The 24,163-nt window shown below is 47.9% G+C and overlaps 2 protein-coding genes across 7 annotated transcripts in view; one reads left to right on the top strand and one right to left on the bottom strand.

Moving 5' to 3' along the window:
- BTD (biotinidase) overlaps positions 1-21,400 on the bottom strand; it is a 59,850-nt gene extending 38,450 nt beyond the window's left edge. The window contains exon 1 of one of the 3 annotated variants that reach the window (XM_068971187.1): positions 21,265-21,400. Coding sequence is in view for 1 of the 3 variants with exons in the window: in XM_068971101.1 (XP_068827202.1) it covers positions 18,055-18,065 (11 nt within the window). In the remaining 2 variants the exon portion in view is untranslated. Of the gene's footprint in view, positions 1-18,054; positions 18,117-21,064; positions 21,163-21,264 lie in introns of those variants that run through there. The other 2 variants (XM_068971277.1, XM_068971101.1) reach the window with 2 other exon arrangements.
- HACL1 (2-hydroxyacyl-CoA lyase 1) overlaps positions 21,272-24,163 on the top strand; it is a 45,210-nt gene continuing 42,318 nt past the window's right edge. For all 4 annotated transcript variants that reach the window (XR_011144827.1, XR_011144824.1, XM_068970941.1 and 1 more), the window contains exons 1-3: positions 21,272-21,423; positions 21,612-21,716; positions 23,907-23,947. Coding sequence is in view for 2 of the 4 variants with exons in the window: in XM_068970941.1 (XP_068827042.1) it covers positions 21,334-21,423; positions 21,612-21,716; positions 23,907-23,947 (236 nt within the window). In the remaining 2 variants the exon portion in view is untranslated. The remainder of the gene's footprint in view (positions 21,424-21,611; positions 21,717-23,906; positions 23,948-24,163) is intronic.

Raw genomic sequence — 24,163 nt, 5'->3', positions numbered from 1 at the left:
TTCCTCTCTGTGTTCATGTTCCCTTATCATGAAACACTAATGCCATCCCACTCAGAGACTTAGCTCCACCTATAACGCAATTTGGCTAATGAGATGTTAGCAAACATAGGCACACAAAGGCTTTCTCCATGGGATTTGTCCCCTTTTGCAAACTGCTGCCAAACAAAGAAGCTCAGGGAAGCTTACTGAATGATGAAGGATACATGTGCAGTGAGGATAAGCCTGCCACCCCTGGGAATATGCAGTCAACCTCTCGCTAACTAGCAACTGACCACAGACAATGAAGAAGCCCAGCTGAGCCCAGCCTCACAGGATTACAAATTAAATAAGTGGTGGTTGTTTTAAGTCACTGAGTTTTAGAATCATTAATTACACAGCAAAATCTAATTGATATAGACATATTATGAATCATTTGGGGAAAAAATACTGAATTGCTACTTGTCATCATATATAAAAATCAATTTCGGGTAGACCATGAAGCTTAACTACATATATATATATATAACATATATATATATTTATATTTGTAAAACATATATATAAATACATTTTATATATATAAAACCTAGACTTTTAAATAAAAATACAAAAAAAAAATTCCTTACAACTTCAGTTTAGGGAAAGTCTTTCTCAAGCAAGATACGAAGAGTATAAAACATAAAGGAAAGGAATTGTCAGTTGTGGGAATTCCCTGGTGGCCCAGTGGTTAGGAGGTCACACTTCCACTGCAGGGGACGTGGGTTCAATCCCTCGTTAGGGAACTAAGACCCCATAAGCAGTGCAACTCGGCCAAAAACAAAGGAAAAAAAAAAAACAGAATAATTATCAGTTGTGACCACACACCAAAAAACCCACAAAATTCTGTACATCAAAAGTAACTATGTGCTATGTGCTAAGTTGCTTCAGTCCTGTCTGACTCTTTGCAAACCCATGGAATGTAGCCTGCTTTCTCTGTCCATGGGATGCTCCAGGCAAGAATACCGGAGTGGGCTGCCATATCCTTATCCAAAAGGAACTATAAACAAAGTTAAAAGACAAAGAATAAATATCCAGAATATATTTTTAAAAATCTATAAACTAAGAAAAAGATAAACAATAAAGAACAGGACAAAAACCCAAGGATAAATCCAAATACATAAGTGTGTTAGGTAGTTAGAATAGGAAAAAGGAGTCCAGAATGGCGGTGGCTAGAAGACAAGGACGGGAAAAGCCCTCAAAAATAGAACAGAGGAAGGTCCGAGGACCGGAGTGAGGGCCTCAGGTAGAACAGCCGCACTCCTGGCTCGCCCAGTTTACATAGGGCAGGCCCGGGGGAGGGAGAGACACATAAACAGAGGAGCCAAGGGGCCGGGGGCCTCTCTCTTGCTCTCTCTCTCTTCTCTCTGCGTCCTTTGGGTCGGCATGCCCTCACGCCTCGAGGATGTATTTTCCCTTATTTTCTAAATAAAACTGAGCTGTAACAAGGAGCTGTAACACTGGTCTGTCCGACAGCTGAAACACGGTCTGTCTGAGGGCTTTAATGTCCGTTGCTTCAAATTTTTGTTGTGACAAGACAGAACCGAGGAAATTACACACTCCCCTGACATCGATGGTGCTGTGACTCGGATGTAACCTGGCTGAAACAACCTTGGCGCGGCCCCTGCAAGGAAGAGGCCAAGCACAGCATGAGCCCAACTCGGCAAAAGCCTCGGTGGAAGCTGAACACAAAAAAAAACCAGCACGGGCAAAGTGACAAGAGGCCCATCATGCTGGAAACCAGGACAGTGAAAAACGAACTCAGCAGAAAGCTCACGTGGCTCAGTCTCAGGTTCCAGAAGACCTCTGGTTGAGGTAGAAGACCCTCGCTCCTATGGCTGGAGGAACATATGCCTAACAAAATCTTAACTCCTTTACAATCTCTCGTTTCTTGTTTCCTCGAACCTCCTGCAAACAGGCGGGTAGCAGTGGGCGCAACTGAGGGACTCTGGAGAGGCTACTCCTCAGCGTGTCCCAAAGGCTCCACTATCTGCTGAGCCCCAGTAGCTGTTACCCAAGCTGGTGGGGGTTCTTCTGTCCTTAATCTTCTTTGTGCCAAGGTCAGGCCCATGAAAACTGTGAGCACAGGTTAGGTATTTGGCAGATTTTCAGGCAGGCTATGAAGGGGATTCCTCGGCACGTTTATCCCACTGCTTTTCCCTCCTGTCCTTCAGCTCCCTCCCAGGACTTGAGCCCATTCAAAACCCATGATGCCTGGCTTTAAGACCTAATGAAGCTCGGGCTCTGATGTCTCACTGAAAAAATTCAGGGAGAGACACAGCGATAGGTAAGAGGTGGATTTGTTAGGATTCAGAGAGAAGCACTCTTCAGGGTGTGGGCCATTGCAGAGGGCAAATGTTCCTGCCATGGAATGTGGTGTGGCTAGGTTTTGCTGGGTGGATTCATGTCCTAATGAGTGGGAGGATCATCCCAACCACTGGGGAGCCACCCACTCTTCTGTCTTTTGAGTGTGCCTTGGAGCTGTCCTGCCACCTCTGGGTGTGTCATTTGGCTTACAGATTGGGGATTAAGGTTCACTTGAATTTGACTTGTCCCCTTGGACCCGATTAATTTTAATTGGTTTATGTTATGCCCTTAAGCTATGTCATCCTTTCAAAAGTTGTGCCTGCCCCCTTCCCCCTGTTTCCTACTCTTCCTGAGCCCTGTCTAGGCCCACAATGTTGTCTCTACAATCTTCTGGAGGGACAACCAGAAAATAGCAGGCTCTTGGGAGGGAAATACTGTATAATAATCCATTCCTCTAGATATTCAGGCCTTCATCTTCCATGTTTCCTACAACTTATGCAACATCACCATCTCTCAGTGAACCTGCTAGGGTGGGCGACAGGCACACAATGCCTGCTAGAAGTCCATCGGTTAGCCTCCCTTCAAAGGCAACTGGGCTTCCAGGGATAATGTTTGCCACTTTGCGAGTTAGCCCTGCAGGCCGTTTGGGCCCAAACCCTTACCACCCTTCTCCTAAAGTTACAAACATGCTGGTGCTGCTGCTAAGTTGCTTCAGTCGTGCCCGACTCTGTACGACCCCACAGACAGCAGCCCACCAGGCTCCCCCATCCCTGGGATTCTCCAGGCAAGAACACTGGAGTGGGTTGCCATTTCCTTCTCTAATGCATGAAAGTGAAAAGTGAAAGTGAAGTCGCTCAGTTGTGTCTGACTCTTAGCAACCCTATGGACTGCAACCCACCAGTCTCCTCCATCCATGGGATTTTCCAGGCAAGAGTACTGGAGTGGGTTGCCATTTGCCTTCCAAACCACAACAAGTCTCCTGAAACAGCTTGCTACAAATGCCATCAACTGGGACATTGGGCAGCACTCTGCCCTTGGGACCCAAGAGCTGCAAGGTCAAGCACCATGCCTTCCCTCACGATGGTTCAACAGGACTGAAGCAGTCCGCTCCAGCTAGCCCACCTATCACAGATAACCATCATGGGGCTGGAGTCAAGGGTGCAACTGGATGTGGCAGGTAGGCCCGAGAATTTCTTGCTTGACCCAGGGGCTACCTACTCTGTCCTGGCCTCCTACTCCAGAGCCCTTCTTCCAAACTTGTACCATTTTCGGTGCTACAGGAAAAATAATTACAAAAAGATTCACCTGAGCACTTTGTTGCTAGAATGGACAAATATTTTCCCATCAGTTTCTAGTGGTCCCTGACTGTCCTCCTCTCTTATTGGGAAGAAATCTCTCCCTGCCTTCAAAACCTTGCAGCTACTGCAGTTCTAATAGAAGAAGCTTTAAAACTCTTGTTCGGGGGCAAACTAACTATTTTTACCAGCCACCAAGTGAAACAACTCCTAAATGGGAGAGGCCACTTATGGATGTCTGATCAAAGAATCCTCAGATATCAAGTAATGCTGATGGAAAATCCAGGCCTCACTATATCCCCTTGTGAGATTCTTAACCCAGCCACCCTCCTGCCTACCCTCGAGGGCTCTCTCCCCTTTCACTCTTGTCTAGAAACCTTGGACCACTGGACAAAACCCTGAGAGGGATTTTCACAAGATCCTGTGACCAATCCTGAGGAAATCTGATAAACTGATGGAAGCAGCTTTGTCTTGGATGGAAAAAGAAGAGCCGCGTATGCAGTAGTCTCCAATTTTGAGACCATAGAGGCTAAGCCTCTGCCACCAGGTACTTCAGCCCAATTAGCTGAGCCCATAGCCCTGACTTGAGCTTTTGAGCTGGGAAAAGGAAAAAGAATAGCCATTTACACTGATTCCAAGTATGCCTTTCTGGTGCTACATGCGCAGGCTGCTACTTGGAAAGAAAGGGGCCACTTGACCACCCGAGGGTCCCCAATCAGATATGGTGATCAAATTGTTAGGCTCTTGGAGGCAGTCCATCTGCCCCCTGAGGTTTCAGTCTCCCACTGTAAAGGACACCACAAAGGGAGCAAGAAGTGGCACGAGGGAACCAAGCAGCCGATCAGGCAGCTAAGAGAGCAGCATTACAGAACCATGACCTAATAGGGGTTTCCACCTTAGGTCCACAGACTAATTTGCCAGAAACTCCTTCATACACTGAAAGTGAGACTCTTAAAGCTAAGAGTGAGGGCTTTCAAGAAAATCATATGGGGTGGTTCCAAAAGAAGGGGCTCCTTTTTCTGCCTGGGAACCTCCTGTGGAGGTTGGTTAACTCCTTACATGTCACCACACATATAGGGGAGAAGGCCCTCCAAAGATGACTAGAAAAGTTTTTCAGAGGAACAGACCTCCAAATGACTGTTAGAAAAGTGGTCCCCTCTTGTCCCACTTGCCAATCAAACAGCCCAAAGGAGCTCGAAGACCCCAGCTGGCCCAGCCTGTCCAACGACGTGGGACCTACCCAGGAGAGGACTGGCAGATGGACTGCACCCAGATGCCAGTTTCTCAAGGGTATAAATACCTATTAGTCATGATAGATACATTCACAGGATGGATTGAAGGCTTTCCCACTCAGACTGAGAAGGCTGAGGAGGTGGTAAAAACTACTCCATGAAATCATTCCTAGATTTGGTCTGCTCGGGTCATTACAAAGTGACAGTTCAGTTCAGTAGCTCAGTCATGTCCGACTCTTTGTGACCCCATGAACCACAGCATGCCAGGTCTCCCTGTCCCTCACCAACTCCTGGAGCCCACCCAAACCCATGTCCATTGAGTCGGTGATGCCATCCAACCATCTCACCCTCTGTTACCCGCTTCTCCTCCCGCCTTCAATCTTTCCCATCATCAGGATCTTTTCAAATGAGTCAGCTCTTTACATCAGGCGGCCAATGTACTGGAGTTTCAGCTTCAACATCAGTCCTTCCAATGAACACCCAGGACTGATCTCCTTTAGGATGGACTGCTTGGATCTCCTTGTAGTCCAAGGGACTCTCAAGAGTCTTCTCCAACACCCCAGTTCAAAACCATCACTTCTTTGGCGCTCAGCTTTCTTCACAGTCCAACTCTCGCATCCATACATGACAAAGTGACAATGGGACGTCAGTTACTTCAAAGGTCACCCAAGAGGTCTCTAAAGCATTGGGCAGTACGTGTTATCTCTATTGTGCCTGAAGGCCTCAGTCTTCAGGAAAAGTAGAAAAAGCCAACCAATTCTTAAAATCAATGATAAAAAAGATAACCCAGGAGACGTCCCTGGGATGGAAGGAGGCTTTACCAATAGCTCTCCTCCACAGCCGTATTGCCCCTAAGGAACAAGCTGGTCTTAGTCCTTACGAGATGCTATATGGGAGACCTTTTGTTTATGTCAATGACCTCTTCCTTGATCTATAGGCTCAGACCTTCCAGTCTTATACCATGGCCATTGGGCAATTCCAACAGGATATACGCTTGTAGGGTGTCAACCAGGACCCAAAAGATTCCAAGGAGTCACCACTATATGCTCCAGGGACTCAAGTCCTAATTAAAGTCTGGAAAGATGGGTCCCCAAAGGCTCAACTCCAGCCCACATGGAAGGGCCCCTACCCTGTAATACTTTCTACCCCCACAGCAGTCAAGGTAGCAGGACACGACTCCTGAATTCACTACTCACGAGTCAAGCCGTGGAAGAAGACAGAACAGGACACTCAATACACCTCTGAGCCCCTGGGAGATCTCGGATACCTATTTAGGACTACAGATGAGTGCCATTCTAATGAACACCCCCAAATCAATACACCTGTGAGCCCCTGGGAGTGCTCAGACATCTATTCAGGACTGCAAATGAGTGCCATTCTAATGAGCATCCCCAAAATCAATACACTTGTGAGCTCCTGGGAGAGCTCAGATGCCTATTCAGGACTGCAAATGAGCGCCATTCTAATGAACACCCCCAAAATCTGGTTTCTGGGGATAACATTTCTCAGGACAGCTCTAAAGAGCCAACATAGCTTGGCAGCGGTTGTACTCCGAAACAAACAGGAGCTAGATCTTCTGATCCCTGAACAAGGAGGGACTTGAGCCACCCTGGCGATGGGAATTTGGAGTTGGCTAATGCTCCTGCTAGTCCTTGTTATGCCATATTGATGCTGCTTATGATTGCTCCATGTATTATCAATCGTCTAACCCATTTCGTCTCTGCCCAGGTCAACAAGCTACATATGCAGTGCCAGCTCAACAAGTATATATAAACCCACAGCCGACCATGGAAAATATCACCCTCCCTTAGATGGACACTGCTGTAAGGACTCTCAGGCCTGACACTAGCAAGCGGGGGAGGCCCAAGGCCCCTCACTGTCCCAGTTCAACAGGAAGTAGCCAGAAAGACCTTGACGCCCCTATTTCCAAAGAATTGGGCCTCCCATCTCTTGAGGGGGGACTGTTAGGCAGTTAGAATAGGAAAAAGGAGTCCAGAATGGTGGTGGCTAAAAGACAAGGAAAGGAAAAGCCTGCGAAAATAGAACGAAGGAAGGTCCGACGACCAGAGTGAGGACCTCGGGAGAAGAAATAGCACCCCTGGCTCGCCCAGTTTACATAGGGCAGGCCCGGGGGAGGAGAAAACATGGAAAGAGGAGCCAAAGGGCCGGGGGTCTCTCTCCCGTGGGCGGGCTCTCTCTCTCTCTCTTCTCTTCACGTCTTTTAGGTCGGCATACCCTCACACCTCGAGGATGTATTTCCCTTTATTTTCTAAATAAAACTGAGCTGTAACACGGAGCTGTAACACTGTACGAGAGCTGTGACACGCTGAGGGCTTTAACATCCATTGCTTCAAATTTCTGTTGTGATGAGACAGAACCGAGGAAATCACACACTCCCTTGACAGGATGCTCCAGGCAAGAATACTGGAGTGGGTTGCCATATCCTTATCCAAAAGTAACTATAAGCAAAGTTAAAAGACAAAGAATAAGTATCCAGAATATATAAAAACATCTATAAATAATAAGAAAAAGATAATCAATAAAGAACAGGACAAAAGATATAAAAAGGTAAATCACAGAAGAAAACCCAAGGATAAATCCAAATATATAACTATGTAATCTATATCTGTGTGTGTGTGTGTGTGTGTGTGTGTGTTTTGGTTGCTTAGTTGTGTCCGACTCTATGCAACCCCATAGACTGTGGCCCACCAGGCCCCTCCGTCCATGGGATTCTCCAGGCAAGAGTGGGTTGCCATTTCCTTTTCCAAAAGGAACTATAGAAAAAAAGAAACTGAAGTCGCTCAGTCGTGTCCGACTCTTTACGACCGCATGGACTAGCCTACCAGGCTCCTCCATCCATGGAATTTTCCAGGCAAGAGTACTGGAGTGGGAATCTATATCTAGGTATCTTCATTAGCAGTCAGGGGAATGGAAACGAAAATCCATTTCACAACTATAAAATTGGAAGGAAAATTTTTAATTCCACAATTGAGGATGCAGAGAAAGGGAAGCTCTTATTTATAGAAGTCAAGGGTATAAATTGGTACAGGAAGTTTAGAGACCAATTTTTCTAGTAAAACTGATGATGACCTGCCCAAGTTAAAGCAGTCATCTAGCTAGATGCTGAGCAGAGAGTGGGGACCACGGGTCACATGGCAGGAAACCACACATCTCGTAAACAATGGGGAGTCCTTGGGCAGACACAGAAAGACAGGAACCTCCAGACTAACAGGAAACCACACATGTTGGGGGTGATGAGCGGCCTGGAGGCAGACAGAGAAAGGTGGGAAAAGGCAAGAATCACCAGTGTCTGGATGTAACCTTCTGTTCACTATGCCCTCATTACAGTAAAACTGGCCTTGCAAATAAGATATTCCCATCATGCACCAATGCCATGACATTTCTGACTAAGGCTAAATAAGGACAGAAATCCCTCCTCCCTAGGGAAGGCAGAGCTAGGAAGAAAATCAGGGAATACGACGATCCCCAAACCCCTGTCTCCCCAATGAATATTCTACCCCTTCATTTCTACACTCCACAAACCAGCCTGCCAAAGAATCTCAGTGCAGTTACTCACCTGAGACTGCCTGCTCTTGCCTTGAGAGCATCCTTTCCCTTAAATAAATCCTCACTTTGCTTTCATGACCTCCCTAGCTCATCTCTGAATTCCTTCTGCAATGAAACAAGAACCTACCTTCTGATAACACCGCTAGATACATACGCATAAAAGTTCACTCATACGCACAAGGAGACATGCAAGAATGTTCAGGGAAAAATGCTTATAACACCAAAAAGCTTAAAACGACCCAAATGCCGCTGCCGAAAGAATGGACATGTGGGAATGAAAAACACTGAAGTCAAGGTGGTGGCCACCACTACGGCACAGGGTGGCAGAGGTGATGGGGGAGGGAAACACAGGGGACTTTGTTCTGTTTGTAATGTATTTCTTAAACTAGCGCTGGGTACCTGGGTGTCTACTAATCTCTGTTCTTATTCATGCGTCTGAAAGATGTCACAAATGACATTAAGTATATATATATATATATAAAAGATATAAAATAAAAAATATAAATTATAAATGTATAAAAAAGAAAGTGAATAAAACAATACATCACAGCTAAGCTCTAAACAGAAACTCAAAGGTCATGAGGCAGAAAAAACTTTAAAGGCTTGCGTTCCTCATCATGAAGATGTCCCTCACCTCGGGTTATACCTCAGTTCAACTCCAAACCCTGGGAATCATTCAGAGTTTACCCTGGAGCTGACACAGACTAGATTAGAACAAAAGAATACAATACAGGGGCTTCCCTGGTGGTCCGGGGGCTAAGACTCTATGCTCCCAGTGCAGAGCGCCTGGGTTCCACCCCTGGTCAGGGAACGAGACCCCACGTGCCGCAGGAAGATTAAAGATCCCATGCAGCACAACTAAGACCTGGCACAGTCAAATGAGTGAATAAAATAAAAGTTTTAAAAAATACAATACAATATCAAAAGCTCAAGGAAGGGGCTCAAATGAAGGCTGGTGGTAAAACAGAAGAAACAAATGAAAACAGAAAACATTTAAACACTGATAACCATGTTTCATAGGTGATGGCTGCTGAACCCCTAGCCCACTGACCACTCCCAACTGTGGAGTTCTAGCTGTAAGGCCGGACCCCGGGGGCCATGATGGGCCACCCCTCCTCTCCTTCCCGCCGGCAGGGTAAGTCCCTAACGGAAGGAGCCTCCCAGATCCCGGGAACCAATGACAGCACACTTCACCAGCTAAAGCCGCGCCCCCGCCAGCCACGTAGAAGGACCTGTCAGCCCGCGATGCCTCGGCCTGGCGACCTATCTAAACCCCCGTCCATCTAGCCTGACCATCCCTCGCAACGAACGTGTAAAAACCACCCCCAACAAGGTCCGGGCGCAGACTTCCCCGACCTGCCTCGTTTGGGTCCGGGAATCCCGCCCGGGAGCACTTTGCCATTAAAAAGCCTGTTCGCCACTTTTTTGGTGTCTTGGTCATCTTTTTACCTAACATTTGGCACCCAACGTGGGGCTCGAGGCGAGGGCCCATCCCGCGATGAGCGGGATTTGCAGCCCCCTCGGGTCTGGCCCGCACTGGACCAGGTCACCCCGTCACCCCTCCAGGACCATTCAACCGTCTGGCAGGATAAGGGGTAAGTTCCATAAGTCGAGCTCTGGTGGGCATTGCTCCTGTGGCAATTATGCCTAGGGTGTCTCAGTCCTTTTAAATCACGGCCGCGTCTGGACCCCTCCTCTGCAGGCCAGGCCTGCTATCCCTCGGCACCAGTCAACTCGGAGACGTCCGTCTTGGCTGAGTGGCCCTCTCCTCGCTGGGTTGACGGCCCGTTCGGGGACGCCTGGCTGGACCACTCCCAGCCTCACCAACGACTGGTCCAGGACCTTCGTTTCACAGTCACCATGGGGACATCTGCCTCCAAGGCCGATCAACCTTGGTCTACACCACTAAAATGTTTACTCGCCAACCTCAGAACTCTACATATCTCCGGAGAAATTCGTTCCAAATGCTTAACCTTCCTTTGTTCTGAGGCATGGCCCCAATATTCTTTAGGTAACGGCTCACAATGGCCGCCAACCGGAACTTTCGATTTTAACATCCTCTGTGACTTAGATAATTACTGCCGGAGGACGGGACAATGGTCTGAGGTACCCTAAAAACAGGCTTTCTGGCTGTTGCGCTCCCGTCCCACCCTATATACCCACTGTTCCCCTTCTGAAATTCTTCTAACTATCGCCCTTGCCAACTTCTCCCATGTCTTCCCCTCCCCCACCGTCCTCACAGCCCAGCCCTCCTGTGACAAAGCCGCCTCTATATCCACCCCTCCCTTCATGCCCGGCTTCACCGACCTCTCCCACACCAAGCCCCCCTCTATCGCCCTTGCCAACTTCTCCCATGTCTTCCCCTCCCCCACCGTCCTCACAGCCCAGCCCTCCTGTGACTGCGCCTCTCGCCGTTCCCTTGGCTCCACCTCAATATCCACCCCTTCCTCCATGCCCACCCCTTTCTGGCTCACCAGTCAGCTCACACACAAGGTCGCAGACCGCTCCCAATCTGCCGCCAGCTCCCCTGCTTCCTCTCTGCCAGGCAGCCGGCCCGGAGGGTCTCGCCCATGTCCACATACCCTCTTCACTCCAAGACCTTGCCCATATCGAACAGTGGCTAGGCTCCTACTCGGCCAACCCCTCCAACTACATCAAAAACTTTACCCAGCTGTCTCGGTCTTACGCCCTCACCTGGCAAGACGTATTTGTCATCCTGGGGTCCACTACCACCCCAGAGAAAAGAAAGGCCATTTGGGCGGCAGCAAGAGTGGTAGCAGACCGGAGACACCTAGCCAACCCAGCAGACCCAGCCCGGCCACCCGGAGCGGCTGCTATTCCAGACGCAGACCCAGACTGGGACTATTAGGAGGGACAGAGAGGAAGAGCCAACACTCAGTACATGGTAAAATGCCTATTGGAGGAAATAGAAACCACCTCCCTCAAGGTGGTAAACTTACTTAAGCTAGATGAAATAACCCAGGGCCCCGATGAAAACCCAACAGCCTTTCTTAACAGGCCAACAGAGGCTCTCACCACCTATACCCGAATTGCCCCAGATTCTCCGGTGGGGGTTACTACCCTAGCCAACCGTTTTATATCCCAATCAGCTTCAGACATTAAAAAAAAAAAAAAAAAACTCTCCAAGGCTGAGGATGGGCCTCAGACCCCCCTCCGAGACCTGGTAAAAATGGCCTTTAAGGTTTATAACGCCCGAGAGGAAGCCACTGAAGCCAGCCGCAAGGCAAGGCTTAAACAAAAAGCCGAACTCCAGGCCGACCTCCTTGAGAGACACACCCAGGCACTGGCAGCAGCCCTGCGGCCGGCCACGGGACAGAAGTTTGGTCCCCAGAAGCCACCGCCAGCAGCCTGCTTCAGATGCGGTCATGAGGGCCACTGGGCCCACCAATGCCCAAACCCCGGGTCCTGACAAAGCCCTGCCCTCATTACAAACAGCCGGGACATTGGGCGACTGATTGTCCCCGGGCAACTCAGGCCCCGGCCTTACCGGGCCGAGGTGTGGGCTCCCAAAAGGACATTTCCTCCCCACACCCCACCTTGGAACTTCTCTCCTTTGATGAAGATTGATGGCGCCCAGACTCGGGGACCCCCATAACCCAAGCCAAGCCCAGGGTAATGCTTCAAGTGGTGGGTGAGTCTATCAATTTCTTGATGGATACGGGGGCTATTTACTCGGTCCTTCCCTCCTTCAGGGACACCTTGCATCCTTCCCAGGTCTCGGTGGTAGGTATAGATGGCACATCTTCACGACCCTTGCAGACTGGGCCACAGCCCTGTCAGCTTGACCACTTCCTGTTCGCACACTCTTTTCTGATAATCCCTTCATGCCCCCCTCCCCTGCTGGGGCGGGACATTTTAGCTAAGCTTAGGGCCTCCATTCGCCTACCGCTCTCACTTTCCCAATCTCTCCCCTTGCCCCTACTCTTCCTCTGCTCCCCTGAGGCTCCAGTTGTCGACCCTACCATCTGGGACACTGAAATCCCTCTGGTAGCAACCCATCACACCCCCGTCCTGATTAAACTACATGATCCTTCCCACTTCCCAAGCCGCCCTCAATTCCCCATCTCTCAGACTCACCTACGCGGTCTTAAGTCAATCATAGACCGTCTCTTAGGCCAGGGCCTCCTGGTCCCCACGGCCTCGCCCTGCAATACCCCCATTGTCCCAGTATGGAAAGCTTCTGGCGGCTATTGACTGGTCCAGGACCTTCGACTGATAAATGAGGCCGCAATCCCTGCCCATCCGATTGTCCGCAATCCCTATGCCTTGCTTTCTGACATCTCTAGCAGGACGACTTACTTTACTATCATAGACCTCAAAGATGCCTTTTTCACTGTTCCCTTCCACCCAGACTGCCAGTTCCTCTTTGCTTTTACATGGACCGACCCAGAAACCCGACAGTCCTCCCAGCTAACATGGACAGTCCTCCCCCAAGGGTTTCAAGACAGCCCCCATTTTTTTGGGGGGAGGTGCCAGGCTCTGGCCCAGGATCTGGCTACGTGCCCTTTGGCCCCTAGTGTCCTCTTACAGTATGTGGATGACCTTCTGCTCTGCAGCCCCTCACAAGCTCTCTCTCAGACACATACCACTATTCTTCTTAACTTCCTTAGCTCTAAAGGATACCGAACATCTCAACAAAAGGCCCAACTCACCCAGACTTCTGTGACTTACCTAGGTCTAAAGATTACTCCAACAACCAAGGCTCTAACTACTGACAGACTCAGCCTTCTCCGAGACCTCTGCCCCCCTTTCACTGGAGAACAAATCTTGTCCTTTTGGGGGTTAACAGGATTCTTCCGGCACTGGGTCCCCAACTATGCTTCACTGGCTACACCCCTCTACACAGCCGCAAAAGACACCCCTACTGGACCGCTCTCTTCAGAAACAGAGGTCCAAAAGGCTTTCTATAACCTCTGCTCAGCTTTGCTGTCCTCTTCCCTGCTCTTCCTGCCCAATCCCAACCTCCCCTATCACCTGTACAGTGATGGAAAAGGGGGCATAGCCTTTTGAGCCCTCACACAGCCTGCGGGCCCTAAAATGCTGCCAGTGGCATTTATCTCCAAACAGTTAGACCCCACCACCCGGGGATGGTTCCCCTGCCTACGTGCCCTGGCAGCAGCAGCTTCTCTGGCTCCAGCAATTCACCATTACTAAGACACCTGTGCCTCCCGCCAGTGAGTGACACGCCCTGTCCAATGCTTGACTGGCCTCATCCGCTGTGGCTGTTGCCAGTCACAACTTTGGCTATACTCTTCGCCATTGGACTGGCTGTCACGGCCCCCCCCAGGACTGGCCGCCCACACTCCGACTTTCACTGGCCCTTACTTACCTTATCATCTGTTCACTACTCCTGGGGTGCTATTCCTTTGGAATGGCCTGACCTGGCCATATGTCTCTAGCCTGCCTTGACGACTTTATCTTGACCCTACTACAAGACTTCTGGCTGGCTACCCCAATTATTGACTGTGACTCTTTCATCCAGGCAATTTCTGATCTGCAGTTACAGGAGAACTTCCTCCTTTTCACAAAAGCTCAAATTGATTGTTTCTCCTTTATCACTCTCCTCCTAATATCATAGCTAAACATGCTCTTGTCACTATTCCTCCAGGCCGAGATAACACAGGTGTGACAACCTACACCCTGTCCCCGGGGGCTACACCAAACGAGACCACACACACAGACAAAAAAAAAAAAAACTGGGTTCACAGCCTACACTTATGTCCACCGAGACTGTTATGTCTCACCTGCCCAGCCATGCTCCCGTGGGGGTAAATGGTATTGGACGGCCAAGAGCCTTGGGGCTGCCAAATCAAACTCAGCCTCTAACTGCTATAAAGCTAGAGACAAAGACCTCTGTTTCACCATACAAACCCACTACGGAATGACAGACGGAAAGGGGGCCCAAGATCAGAGACAAAAACAAATCCAACATAAGCTCCAACAGGACCTCATAAAGTTGACAGCTAAAGCCTCTAATCCACACCATGAGCCCAATAAACTCCTACCCTGAGTTGTACATACAGCAAGGTGAAAAATGCAGAGTCGACTCAACATCCATCTGTATTAACTTTTATCAATATCAGGTTCCTTCCTGCAAGAGTCTTATTTTTTGCACATTATCTTCTGGCCCAGAAGCCTGTTGACATTTTATGACCCCTTTTTGATAAAGGTTGGTCAGCCAGAACAATAATTTTCCCTTAAAGTGTTTCTTCTTAAATTCCTAGCCTGCGTCACCCTTAAAGTACAGAGTTACATTCTTATGGAGCAAAAATTCAGTAGGTTACAGCAAAGAAAGAACTTATTAACTCAAAGTCTAATGTTGCTAATGCTAAAGCTGCTGCTTGTGTTTTCTACATCCTGACTATATGCACTCCCAGGAACACAATGGTTAAGGGATGTGAGAACTTGGCAGCAAGCATTGGCTCAACAATGTTGCAAGAGTCTGGATAAACCTGCCAAGTAAGCTAGAATGCTAACAGGGGGTTTGAAACACTCTTCATGCCCAGGAGATTTATCAACTAGAGGCCTAAGTTAACTCTTTCCAGAGAAAGGTAGTCGGGGACAGCCCCCTGTTAATGTCAGAAGAGTTGATGAAAGGCATAAAATAGTAAGACAGATTCTGGTTTTGGGGTAGATGCTCGAGCAGGTCCAGGGGGTCCATCGAGTCCTGAGGCCTTGCTTATCAGGACTCTTCTTGCATGACCTTGTCATGGGTGGGATCTCCCGTGCTGGCTCCCGGCATCTCCCCCTTTTTTATTTTTTAAGACAGCCAGATGTAATTCAGTCGCGAGCTTCTGAGTGCTCTGTCAAAGAGTTCTAATAATACAAGGAAGAATAATTACGAAAAGCAGAATTAGAGCGGCCACAGCAGCATAGCTAAAAATAGTAGAATGTTTTTTCCTAAAATAAAGTTAGAGAATGTATGGAAAAAAATCACTTGCGGCAGCAAAATCTAATCGGGAGTGTTCCATGGGCTCTGTCTTCCCTTGAGACCCCAACCATTCCTCGCCCAACTGATCCCCCTAAAAACAGATAGAGGCCCAAAATCTCACTCAAAATGCCACTGAAATAACCTGGCCAATGGGGCCCTTGACCACCGAGGTTACTGTACCTCCCAGCCAACGCCTCTTGTGTCCTAGCCAACGACACCTCATTAACCACAGTGGCCTGTGACGGCTCGAACAAGACCCCCTATCCCTAAACCCTCCGGTATGCAGAAAACCTGGGATAGTCTTTCTCTGCAATCAAACCACGTTATTACAATGCTTCCTGCCCAACTGGACTCAGCCTTACACCCCAATCTTCCTTACCCCCTACCTGACCATTCTGACACCCCAGGCAATGGAGGATCAAACCCAGTCAACCCACCGCCGGAGGGTACTAGCTGCAGCTCCCCGGCTCCTCGGGGGAGGTTTATTCACGGCCTTAGGACTGGGGGTGGGAAGATTGGGATCAGCCACGCACTTCTACTAAAGCTGTCCGCGGACCTCAGTCGAGACCTGGCCAAGGTGGCAGATTCCCTAATGGCATTACAAACCCAGATAACCTCTCTGGCAGCAGTGGCTCCCCAAAATTGGAGGGCCCTAGACCTGCTAACGGCTGAAAAAAGGGGAACCTGTCAATTCCTAAGGGAAGACTGTTGTTTTTTTTTCGTTAGCGCCTCGGGTATAGTTCAGAACAAGGTCCGAGAGCTGAGAGAGAGCATCAGACTTGGACAGGCTGAGTCAGACGGTTTTGATTTCTCGGGATGGTGGAGGTCGTCTTGGGCAAAATGGCTTCTCCCACTTCTCAGACCCCTCGCAGCCTTGCTCCTCATCCTGTCGATAAGACCTTGTGTTTTTCAAATCATCCTCAGGAGGGTCACAGAGCTGACCCAGACAGCTACTGGACAGATGTTGACGGTAGCCGCATACTCCAAGCTCCCGTCCAGAGACCCTGAGGCCCCCTAAAGGTCACGGGGATCCGGCCATGACCCTCAGCCCCAGCAATGCCCCAGTTCAGCAGGAAGTAGCCAGAAGTGATAACAGCACGCCTTATCCTATCAAAAGGGTCAAAATGTAAGGCCGGACCCCGGGGGCCATGATGGGCTGCCCCTCCTCTCCCTCCCACTGGCGGGGGAAGTCCCTAACAGAAGAAGCCTCCCAGATCCCAGGGACCAATGACAGCACACTTCACCAGCTAAAGCCGCCCCACCCCAGCCACGTAGAAGGACCTGTCAGCCCGCGACGCCTCGGCCTGGCGACCTATCCAAACCCCCATCCATCTAGCCTGACCATCCCTCGCAACGAACGTATAAAAACCACCCCCAACATGGTCCAGGCACGGACTTCCTCGACCTGCCTCGTTTGGGTCTGGGAGCCCCGCCTGGGAGCGCTTCGCCATTAACAAGCCTGTTAGCCACTTTTTTGGTGGCTAATACTAGCATATGGACACATTCTACATTATGACTTCTAGGCCATTTGAAATAAATCACTTATGCCCTCACAGCATGACCTATAGTTGTCACCATTTCTGGTGCATTTTCCAAAAAACAGACACCTTATCAGTGATCTAATAATTGCTGATGTCAAACCCCCTATTTGTTTAAAAAACAAAACAAAAAAAAGCACACAGCAGATGAAAACAAAGCTAAAACAGAAACAAAGCTCCCTCAGTTTCTGTCCCCAGAGTGCTTCCACTCCAGTTCTGGGTCTTACTGAGTCTCATGGGCAATAAAAAGCAAAGCAAAGATGAAGAGCCTGCAGACCAAGGGCAGGGATCCAACCACTCTCTAGGTCACACAGTAACTGGGAAAAACTCCCAGTCCCTGTCTGCCAGTAACAGCCATTAAATCTGGCCCTGCTGGTTCAATAATGAAGTTGCTTCTTACTGGCTTCACTTCAGACCTATTCTGAGATTCGGAACAGTTCAGAAGCTAAATGAGAAGCAAACAAAATTAATTTAACCTGCTTTATTCAAAGAACCATTTGCTGTACAGTTTTCAAGTTTGGTTTAAAAAATAGTGTTCTACATAGACTTCCTTTTGGGCTCTTATTGCTTTTGTTTGTATTTAAGATACTCAGTTCCAGTTTTCTCCTCTGTTTCAGTCAATTTTATTTTATTTTCAGCCATTCTATAATGCATCATAAATAATCCCAATTCATTTCTTCACACAATAACCAAACACTTCACATTTTGATAAAATATGCCTACGAGAATATTTCTTACAGGTTCAGTTAGTGTTATGCTTTCAAATAATCACATGGATTTTCAGTGTCCTTGTTAGTTTACTGAAGTTAAAACACAATATCATAATTCTGGGGCCTAAGAAGTTACTGGGCTTCCCTGGTGGTTAGGTGGTAAAGAAGCCACCTGCAATGTAGGATCTCAGGTCTAGAACTCACAAATCAGAGTAACCAATATGAAAACTCTTTGATGACTGACCCTCCTCTTTGCAGAGCATGTTATCATTACTCCAGCCTTTTCTTTTAAAACACAAACAAACTAGACGTACTCCTCCTTTGGCCTCATTCCACCAATAAACAAGGCAAAACAAACAAAATGTCAATAAAATATCCAACCAATAAAATTCGATGTCTACCACCAATTTAAATAATAAAAACGTGGTTAATGCTTACAGTGTCTGCATAAAGGCCTTGGATAAGTTACTAAAGAATCCTGTAATCCACTCACTGCCATTGGATTGAAGGCAGTTGCTCCAAGTGCCTGCAAATCTTGGAGGGAGAATCTCAGCACTTCTGCTGAATCATCAGACCCAAGTTCACCATGGAATGTTACGCCCTGTACTCAAAGGTGTAAAGGTGAAACAAGTTTCAACAGTCTCATCGACTTCTCCCCCAGCTAAAGGGCAGAGTCTAGTCAGTTGAGAATTTATCCTTTTGCACAATGTTAATCTGAATTCAGGGGATTTGTTCCAATTCATAGCTCAGTTTTCACACCATATACTGAGTGATTCTGTCAGTGATTCTTTTGGGACACCAGTGAACCCAAGTGCCCATGAACTGACTAACCACCACCTACACATTCTGTGCTATTAATGTCAAACTAGCCTTGAACCCATAAATCCAAGTTAAGCATCAGTATTTGATAACAGGCAAGCACACATTTAATTATTAACTCATGCGTCCAGCATGAGTATGGAGCTGGTGCTTCTCAAGTCAGGCTGCAAATCAAATTTAGATAGCAGCTTTTAAAACAACACAGGTGCCTAATTTGTCCTAAGATGCTGATTCAGAAGATGTGGGGTAGGCCCAAGCAACTGTATATTTAAAAAACTTTCCAGGAACTTCCCTGGTGGTCCAGTGATTAAGACTACTTCCTGGTTGGTGAACTAAGATGCCACATGCTTGACTGTGTGCTATGTCACTTCAGTTGTGTCCGACTCTTTGTGACCCCGTGGACTATAGCCTGCCAGACTCCTCTGTCCATGGGATTCTCCAGTCATGAATACTGGAGTGAGTTTCCATGCCCTCCTCCAGGGGATCTTCCTGACCCAGGGAAGATCCGAACCCAGATCTCTTACATTCCCTTATTGGCAGTCAGGTTCTTTACCACTAGCCCCACCTGGGAAGCCCAAGATTCCACATGCTGCTGGGCAACTAAGCCCTCAAGCCACAATTACTGAGCCCTCCTGCTGTAACTAGAGAGAAGCCCACACGCCCAACAAGGAGACTTCATGGGGGCAACTAAGACCCGACGCAGCCAAAAATAAATGTTTTTATTTTTTTAATAAAATTAAAAATAAAAGGCTTTCCATGCAATCCTGATGCTTGGGGGTAGAAACTGTCACATAGGTACTGACAGAAACAATCCCACATGATAGAGAGATGAAGGGTCTATGCCTCTCTAACAGGACCAGGGGACACTGTGCCAAGGATTATTCAAAGACACACAAAGAACATTTTGTGTTCAAAGTTGGCATCTTTCCGAATGCCAACTTTCATAGGTATTTTAAAACGCCATTTGTATTTTGGTGGCTACAAGTGTCAAAATTCACTTAAGATCTGTACATTTAAGTGTATGTTTACCTCAATTTAAAAGATCACTTTTATATTAAAATATGGGCAGATTCTGGAATACAATGCAAGATCTGCTTTTATTTTTTAGCTGAACTCTAAAACTTTAAAGAAATCTCCCTCTTAGATGGGCTACATTAGGCTGGGTCCCCATACCCAAAGAGGCAGCCATTCTCATTCCTTTGCTTAGAGTGGGAGTTAGGACTTGAAATGCGAGGGGAAACCTTTCTGGAAGGGCTCAATGAGTTTAGGAATTCTTTCATTTCCAAAGTTTCTCATTCATTTCACTACCCAGGACCCACTCTCCTTGCTTCTGGCTTCTTTGCCTGTTTTAAGTCGCTCAGTTGTGCCTGACTCTTTGCGACTCCACGGACTGTAGCCCACCAGGCTCCTCTGTCCACGGGGATTCTCCAGGTAAGAACACTGGAGTGTATTGTGCTGCCCTCCTCCAGGGGATCTTCCCCACCCAGGGATCAAACCCCTCTCTTGTCTCCTGCATGGGCAGGTGGTTCTTTACCACTAGTGCCACCTGGGAAGCTGCTCTGGTTTCGTTCCTTCCCACATATTATACTAGTTTTCTGCTTTAAAACACTTCAAATCCTCAAAAACTTCACTCTTCCTCATGATGTGAGAAGTTCTGTTTGCTACTAATCAGGTAGTCTAATGCTCCTGAGGCCCTGGCATCATGAACCACACACTGTAAAGACATTTTCACTCACAAATGCATTTTAAAAGGTTCTCTTCCTGTGATAAACCATGATAGAAAAGAGTATGAAAAAGTGTGTACATAGAGGCAGAACTGAATCACTTCGTTGTACAGCAGAAATTAACACTGTAAATCAATAAATACTTCAACACATTTTTTTTTTTTACAGAAAGGTTCTCAGCTGCAGCAGCTGGTTATGATGAGAGGCTAACTCAAGACTCACAACTCTCCCCACCATTTCCTGACTTCACTGTAAAGGCAGGGTGAAGGGTTATTAGCAACGATTACAGAAAATAACTGTCAGAAGTAACTAGGCTCAAGGGGCCCTTCTTATCTCCTGTGGCCAAAGAGCGGAAGGGTGAAGGGCGCACAAGCCTTCCTCTGGGCAAGTTACTTCCTCTGTCACTGGGAGATTCGGTGTCCTCATCTAAGGTAAAGAGTACACATCCGCTTACGGATTTAATTAGTTGGCATTTATCTTCACGGATTGCAAAGTTACGAACGTATCCATCAAATAAGCGTGTACGTCAAAGCCTAGAATACAAGGGGACGCGGGGACATAACCACACAACGCAAGAAAAAAGAGCGTCCTCGACCAACTTCCGGCGCCATCCCACCCCTCGCGTCCCAGCAAAACCCGCGCTCAGCCCCCGGAGCCACTCCCCTTTCTGCCGCGGCCCCGCCCAGGCCCCACTTCCGCCCAGCTCTGCGCAGGCGCCACCCGCCCTGCCGCGTTACGAAAAGGCTGTGGGGCGGGGCCGCGAGCGCGTGCCACGCCCCGTTCTGCCGCGGCCCCGCCCCTGCCCCCCCCTCCGCTCAGACTCTGCGCAGGCGCCACCCGCCCTTCCCCGTTTCGAAAAGGCTCTAGGTGGTGGGCTGAGGCCCCAGACCCCACTGCCCACCCACCTCTCACGCGCTCGGTGGAGGCCTCCGCCTCCTCTGACGCTCCCCGGGTTCGTGAGGGGCGGGCTGGGGAGAAGGGCCTGCCCTGACAGGAGAGAGTGTTTACCCGGCGCCTCAGCGCCAGTGGGCTGGCTGCAGCCCCGCCCCTCCCCCTCTTTAAAGGTGCCGATCGCTCCCCTCCTCCCTCAGAGGAGCGGCCTCACGGGTGGTGTCCTCAGGGGCTGGCTTGACAGGGTGATTCCGCGCTAGCCTGCTGTCCGCTGCGGTGGGAGATGTCGGAAAGTAACCTGGCGGCGCGCAGTGACGGGCTCGAGGGGCAGGTGTCCGGGGCGCGAGTCATCGCCCAGGCCCTGAAAACCCAGGTGTGAGGCCTGCCCACTGCAGGGAGCCCTACGGAAGCCGACGGGGCCGCCGCGTTGTCTTGGAAACGGGAAAGCGGCGGGATGGGGAGGTGGGCAGAAGGGAGGTTTGCGGGAGGTTTTCTTTTTACCGCCTCGGAAGGGCGGGCAGGGGTCCCGGCCTCATTCCTCTGCTTTTGGCCACCCCCCAGGACGTGAATTACATGTTCGGCATCGTAGGCATCCCGGTGACCGAAATAGCCCTTGCTGCGCAGGAGGTGGGCATCAGATACATCGGGATGAGGAATGAGCAGGCAGTAAGTATGGAGTCAGAGCCCCGCGCGTTCTCGGGAATGAGTAACAGTGATGACAGATAGTTCACTGCAGACTGTAGCTGCTTACCGCTCACTCCTGTAATACCTTACGCTTATCAATCACAACGCTCCTGGGAGGCAAGACCGATTGTTAATCCTCACTGCAGATGAGAACAGTGAGGCTCCAATTAAAAATAAATAAATGTAAAGTAAAATTATTAAAAGAGAGACCCACCCCCCCATCCCCCCCCTCCCCACTACACACACAGAGAAGTGAAGAAACTTGCTCAAGGAGACAGCTGGTATGGGCGGAACCAGGATTTGAACCCAGGTGTTCTCGCTCTGGAGTCCTTGCTCTTACAACTACCAAGTATGGAACTCTGCCAAGTCTACAGAGTGTCAGAATCGGAAGGGACAGTTACCTGGTCTGAATCGTGGCCCCCTGTGCTTCATTCCTATAACTAGCTATTGTTATGTGTCTGTTTCTGTGTATTATTTGCCTCGTCTGACTTCCCTATCAGGCTGTACATATTTCTTCTTCGCACATCTGTATCCCCAGTTTATCCGTGGGGCCTGCCTATGATAGTACCTGCAACATGATTGGGGAAAGGTCACGTCTCAGGTTGTGTAGTAGGTGGCTCTGCAAGGTGACAGGCATCACAAATGATAAAGCCGCGACTGAACTCCAGAGATGTCCCAAGACCCAGGCCAGTGCTCATTCAACCTCATCATATTGCCACCCTTCTTAGAGGCTTATTTGGAAGCCCAAGAAAGGAAGTTAGGATGTTTTGTCAACCCGTCTCATTTCTTCCTAAAGAGAGTTTAGCATTTTCCCAGGTTATCTTGTGTTTAGCACCTTCTGCCTCTTTCTGTAATGAGCTGAAGTGCAGTTTAAAAATAAAAACATGCTGCTGTTGCTGCTAAGTCACTTCAGTCGTGTCCAACTCTGTGCGACCCCATAGACGGCAGCCCACTAGGCCCCTCTGTCCCTGGGATTCTCCAGGCAAGAGTACTGGAGTGGGTTGCCATTGCCTTCTCCAAGACTAACCATATGAAAGGCCATAAAGGAAATTTCAGTCCATCTCCAAGCAAGGATTGAAAATATATAGTATGTGTGACCGGACCATGTGGAAATAAACTGGAATTTAACAACAGGAAGATGGAAAATCCCCAGACATTTGAAAATTAAATGCATTGTAAATATTTGAAAAGATTAATTAAAATCAATAAACTTCACAACAGATTGATTAAGAATAAAAGACAAAAAAATATAAATTACCAGTATCAGGGATGAAGAGGGAGATGTCACCATGAACCCTAACTAACCAGTGGAATGAAGAAGAAATCCCAATGGAAAATAGAAAACATTTTGAATTGAATGATGATGAGAAAATGAGATCTCAAACATGTGAACTACAGCTAAGCAGTTCTTAGAGAAAATAGTTTTAAATGAATCTCTTAGTAAAGGAGATAAAAAATCAGTGCTCTGAACATGCATTTTAAGAAGCTAGAAAAAGGATACCAAAGTAAATCCAGACTGAAAGTAGTAAAATGATAAACACGAGAGTGGAAATCAGTGGAGGAGAGAACAAAGGAACAGTAGAGAAAAAGCCGCAGATCCAAAAATTGTGTCTTTGAAAAGAACAATAAATGTGGTAAATCTCTAGCAAGACTGATAAAGAATAAAACATAAAAAGCACAAATTATCAATGTTAGGAATAAAAAAGAGGGCATTCTATTGATCCTGCAGATGTTTAAGCAATTATAAGATGATATTTATCTTTCACTTTTCACTTTCATGCATTGGAGAAGGAAATGGCAACCCACTCCAGTATTCTTGCCTGGAGAATTCCAGGGATGGCGGAGCCTGGTGGGCTGCCGTCTCTGGGGTCGCACAGAGTCGGACACAACTGAAGCAACTTAGCAGCAGTAGCAGCAAGATGGCATTATGAATAAACTAGATGATATGGACAAATTCCTTGAAAAACTAAATATCAGCTTTAGATTCTTAACTGATTATCTGAAATGTACAGATAGAAGATTAGTTGTTAAAACGAAAAGTATTCCATTTTCCCCTTATTGAGAGTAAATTATTACATATATACTTTATACATATATAATACTTATTACTTAATATGATTTAATACTATAAAAGTTCCAGAATGCTTAAGTCCCAGTGTTTTTTCTTTGTAGGCTTGCTATGCTGCCTCTGCAGTTGGATATCTGACAGGCAGGTAAGCTCAAGTCTATGTTTTATTTTAGCTTCTTTATTAAACTTGAGTTGTAATTAGCATATAGTATTAAATGAGTTTTAGGTGTCCAACATAGTGATTTGATATTTTTATACATTATGAAATGGTAACCACAGTAAAACCAGCTCCCATCTGTTACCAAGAAACTTGTTACATACAGTGTTATTGACTGTGTTCCCTATGCTGTACATCTCATCC

Source organism: Capricornis sumatraensis, chromosome 1 (genome assembly GCF_032405125.1).
Source record: "Capricornis sumatraensis isolate serow.1 chromosome 1, serow.2, whole genome shotgun sequence".
In the NCBI taxonomy this organism is placed as follows: Eukaryota; Metazoa; Chordata; class Mammalia; order Artiodactyla; family Bovidae; genus Capricornis; species Capricornis sumatraensis.
This window is presented reverse-complemented; position numbering and strand designations above follow the sequence as displayed.